Source organism: Somniosus microcephalus, chromosome 8 (assembly GCF_052327205.1).
Source record: "Somniosus microcephalus isolate GS21.2 chromosome 8, FLI_Smic_1.0, whole genome shotgun sequence".
NCBI classification, from domain to species: domain Eukaryota; kingdom Metazoa; phylum Chordata; class Chondrichthyes; order Squaliformes; family Somniosidae; genus Somniosus; species Somniosus microcephalus.
The window spans coordinates 106,501,709-106,506,915 of NC_140994.1; the positions used below are offsets into that span (position 1 = coordinate 106,501,709).

Genomic DNA, 5,207 nt, shown 5'->3' on the forward strand with positions numbered 1-5,207 from the left:
TAAACATTCTTATTATGAACACAGCTAGCTTTTGCTAGTTAGTTTATTGAGCACATGTGGACTAGGTACTGTATCTGTAGAGGCTTCCATCTTGACTGCTGCCTTGTGGGTAGCCTAGTGCCTCATGGGTAATGTAGTCTTAATATATATACAGCTGGGTAGTGTAGTCTTATACATACAGCTATATACAGCTCTACGGCTCCACCTAGTGTCCACTATAGAATGACATGTTATTGATCATTACACTATCGACACCACAAACTGCCGGCTCAAAGTGGAGAGGATCTCCAAGAAGATCACGCATATCGACACAGACATCAAGTTTCTACAGTGATGCAAGAAAGCAGACAAGATCCCGAAAGGACTACAGATCACGAACCCACTCAAGTCGACTTACAACACAGACTACGCTGAGAGACTCTGCCGTCGCACCTCTCGCACACTCCTCAACCATCTCGTACACCAGCTCTACAGCAGATGCCGCAACCTCAAAACCAAGATAGAGTCCATGTTCTCAGCCTGTGCTCAGGACACAGCAGACCAGCTACGAGACACCGCCAAACAGATGAGGCAACGGAACTACACTGCCTACATGCACACCAAGAACAAGAAGCTTGAGAAACTCGGCATCACCACCAGCAGCAACCAAGCCTCCCCCGGTACTGCGGTTCAAACCACAGGGAAGTCCATCGTCAACTTGTCCGACCACACCCTTCAACCAGATGAAATTGAAGTTCTCAGCCGAGGGCTCAATATCTGCCCCACCACCAAAATGGACCCCATCGGTCTCACGGCAGACACAGAGGAATTCATCAGGAGAATGAGGCTCTGGGAATTCTTCCACAAATCCCAAGATGTCAGCAGTGAACCCAATGAGACAATCAATGATCCGGAACAGCAGACAGAGGGATCTGCAGTGCAGCAACCGAAGAAGAAAGAATCAAATTGGACCCCTCCGGAGGGTCGCTGCCCTAAGCTTGACATGTATGCTCAAGCTGTCAGGAGATGCATCAACGCCAGATTCATCAGCCGCACTCACAAGACAGTCCAGAATATCACCCGAGCACAATGCAACGCCATCCACGCTCTCAAAACCAACCGCAACATCGTCACCAAACCAGCAGACAAAGGAGGAGCCATCGTCATACAGAACAGAACGGACTATTGCAAAGAAGCATACTGACAACTGGACAACCAGGAACACTACAGACAGTTACCCGCAGATCCGACCAAAGAACACACCCGCCAACTCAACAGACTGATCAAGACCTTCCATCCAGACCTTCAAAGCATCCTACGTGCTCTCATCCCACGTGCTCCCTGCGTGGGAGACTTCTACTGCCCCCCAAAGATACACAAAGCCAACACACCCGGACGTCCTATCGTATCAGGCAATGGAACCCTGTGTGAGAACCTCTCTGGATACGTCAAGGGCATCCTGAAACCCATCGTACAGGGAACCCCCAGCTTCTGTTGCAACACTACACACTTCTTACAGAAACTCAGCACCCATGGACCAGTTGAACCAGGAACACTCCTCGCCACGATGGATGTCTCGGCACTCTACACCAGTATCCCCCACGATGATGGCATCGCTGCGACAGCCTCAGTACTCAACACCAACAGCCAATCTCCAGATGCCATCCTACAACTCATCCGCTTCATCCTTGACCACAATGTCTTCACCTTCAACAATCAGTTCTTTACCCAAACACACGGAACCGCCATGGGGACAAAATTTGCACCCCAATACGCCAACATCTTCATGCACAGGTTCGAGCAAGACTTCTTCGCTGCACAGGACCTCCAACCAACGCTATACACCAGATACATCGACGTCATTTTCTTCCTATGCACCCACAGCGAAGAATCACTGAAAAGACTACATGATAACATCAACAAGTTCCATCCCACCATCAAACTCACCATGGACTACTCCTCGGAAACGGTTTCATTCTTGGACACACGAATCTCCATCAAAGACGAACACCTCAGCACTTCACTCTACCGCAAGCCCACGGACAACCTCACAATGCTCCACTTCTCCAGCTTCCACCCTAACCACATTAAAGAAGCCATCCCCTATGGACAAGCCCTGCGAATACACAGGATCTGCTCAGATGAGGAGGAACGCGATGGACACCTACAGATGCTGAAAGACGCCCTTGTAAGAATGGGATATGATGCTCGACTCGTCGATCGACAGTTCCGACGGGCCACAGCAAAAAATCGCATAGACCTCCTCAGAAGACAAACACGGGACACAACCAACAGAGTACCCTTCATCGTCCAGTACTTCCCTGGAGCAGAGAAACTACGCCATGTTCTTCGCAGCCTTCAACATGTCATCGATGATGACGAACACCTCATTAAGGCCATCCCCACGCCTCCACTACTCGCCTTCAAACAGCCGCCTAACCTCAAACAGACCATCGTTCGCAGCAAATTACCCAGCTTTCAGGAGAACAGCGACCACGACACCACACAACCCTGCCACGGAGGGATGCATGGATGATGGATGGTGGGATGGATGGAGGGATGGATGGTTGGACAGTGGGATGGCTCGAGGGACGGAGGATGGATGGAGTGATGGATGAATGGAGGGATGGATGGAGGGAGCAATGGATGGATGGATGGAGGGATGGATTGAGGGATGGATGGATGGAGGTGTGGGTGGATGGATGGCTGGTGGGAGGGAAGGATGGTTGGATTAATGGAGGGATGGTTGGAGGTAGGGATGGTTGGATGAATGGAGGGATGAATGGAGGGATGGATGGATGGAGGGATGGATTGAGGGATGGGTGGATGGAGGGGTGGTGGGATGGATGAATTGAGGGATAGATGGATGGATGGAGGGATGGTTGGATTAATGGAGGGATAAATGCATGGTGGGGTGGATGGGTGGAAGGATGGATGGATGGAAGGATGGATGGATGGAAGGAGGGAGGGGTGGAAGGAGGGATGGATGGTTTGAGAGATGGAGGGTTAGATGGAATTTAGATGGAGGGATGGATGGATGGAGGGATGGATGGCTGTATGTATGGATGGATGGATGGATGGAGGGATAGATGTTTGTATGGAGGGATGGATGAATGGATGGAAGTATGGATGAATGGATGGATGGATGGAGGGATGAATGGATGGATGGAGGGATGAATGGAGTGATGAATGGAGGGATGATGGGATGGTTTGTGGATGGATGGAGGGATAGATGGCTTTGGGATGGAGGGATGGATGAATGAATGGATGAAGGGAAGAATGGATGAAGGGATGGATGGATGGCTGGATGGAGGGATGGATGGCTGGATGGATGAAGGGGTGTATGAATGGAGGGATGGATGGATGAATGGACAGAGGGATTGTCAGAGGGATGAATGGAGGGAGGGATGAATGGATGTTGGGATGGATGGATGGAGAGAAGAAGGTATGGATCGAGGAATGGATAGTTGGATTGATGGAGGGATAGCTGGAAGGATGGATGGAAGGATGGATGAAGGGATGGATGGAGGGATGGGGGAAAGGATGGATGGATGGATGGAGGAATGGATGGATGTAGTCATGGAGGGAGCGATGGATGGATGGAGGGATTGATGGATGGATGGAGGGAATGATGGAGGGATGCATGGATGGATCAAGGGATGGATCCATGGATGGATGGAGGGATAGAAGGATGGATGAAGGGATGAATGGAAGGATTGAGGGATGGATGGAGGGATGGATGGCGGCATGGATTGAGGGATAGATGGAGGACTGGATGGATAGAGGGATGGAGGGATCGATGAATAGATGGATGGTGTCATGGATGGATTGAGGGAGGAATGCTTGTATGGGTGTATGGTTGGAGGGATGGATGGTTGCATGGAGGGATGGATGTTGGGATGGATGGATGGACAGAGGGCTTGTCGGAGGGATGGACAGAGGGATGGATGGAGGAATCGATGAATGGATGGATGGAATGATGGATGGATGGATGAGGGATGCAATGATGAATGAATCGTTGGAGGAATGGATGGTTGGATGGAGGGATGGATGGATTGTGGGCTGGCTGTAGGGATGGAGGATGGATGGAGTGATGAATCACCGGAGGGATGGATGGAGGGAGGGAGAGATGGATGGATGGTGGGATGCATGGGTTGATGGATAGATGGTTGGATGGAGGGATGGATGCATTGTGGGATGTCTTGAGGGATGCAGGATGGATGGAGTGATGGATGGATGGATGGAGGGATGGAGGGATGGATTGAGGGATTGATGGAGGGGTGGAGGGATGGATGAATGGAGGGATGGATAGATGGATGGAGGGTGGGAGGGAGGGATGGATTGAGGGATGGATGAATGGAAGGATGGAGGGATGGATGGGTGGAGGGTGGGAGGGAGGGAGGGATTGATGAATGGAGGGATGTTTGGATTAATGGAGGGATGGATGGATGGTGGGATGGATGGGTGGAAGGATGGATGGATGGATGAATGGAAGGAGGGATGGATGGAGGGATGGACGGATGGATGGTTTGAGAGATGGAGGGTTAGATGGCTTTTAGAGGGAGGGCTGGATGGATGAAGGGGTGGATGTATGTATGTATGGATGGATGGATGGAGGATGGATGACTGGAGGGATGGATGGAAGGATGGAGAGAGGGATTGTCAGAGGGATGAATGAAGGGTGGGATGGATGGATGTTGGGATGGATGGATGGATGGAGAGATGAAGGTATGGATCGAGAAATGGATGGATGGATGGATGGAGGGATAGCTGGATGGATGGAAGGAGGAAAGGATGGATGGATGGAGGGAGAGATGGATGGATGGATGGAGGGATGGATGGATGGAGGGAATGATGGAGGGATGCATGGATGGATCGAGGGATGGATCGATGGATGGAGGGATAGAAGGATGGATGGAAAGAGGGTTGGATGGATGGATTGAGGGATGGGTGGCAGAATGGATGGAGGGATGGATGGAGGGATCGAGGGATGGAAGTATTTTAGATGGTGGGTTGGATGGATTGAGTGATGGATGGATGGGTGGATGGATGCAGGAATGGATGGTTGGAAGGATAGATGAAGTGATGGATGGATGGATGGAGGGATGGATGGAGGAATAGATGGATGGATGGAGGTACGGATTGAGGGATGGATGGAGGAATGGACGGATGGAGGGATGGAGGGATTGATGAATGGATGGTGTCATGGAGGAACGATGGAAGAATGT

The 5,207-nt window shown here is 50.9% G+C and overlaps 1 protein-coding gene across 1 annotated transcript; it reads right to left on the reverse strand.

Moving 5' to 3' along the window:
• Positions 1–4,398: 4,398 nt before the first annotated feature.
• LOC147113742 (uncharacterized) lies at positions 4,399–5,196 on the reverse strand (the record flags this gene model as incomplete). The annotated part of the gene is made up of 2 exons (XM_085996159.1): positions 4,546–5,196; positions 4,399–4,513 (listed from the first exon to the last, which is right to left on the reverse strand). Coding segments are annotated over exons 1-2 (756 nt in total), but the record flags the coding sequence as incomplete, so codon positions are not given.
• Positions 5,197–5,207: the final 11 nt, after the last annotated feature.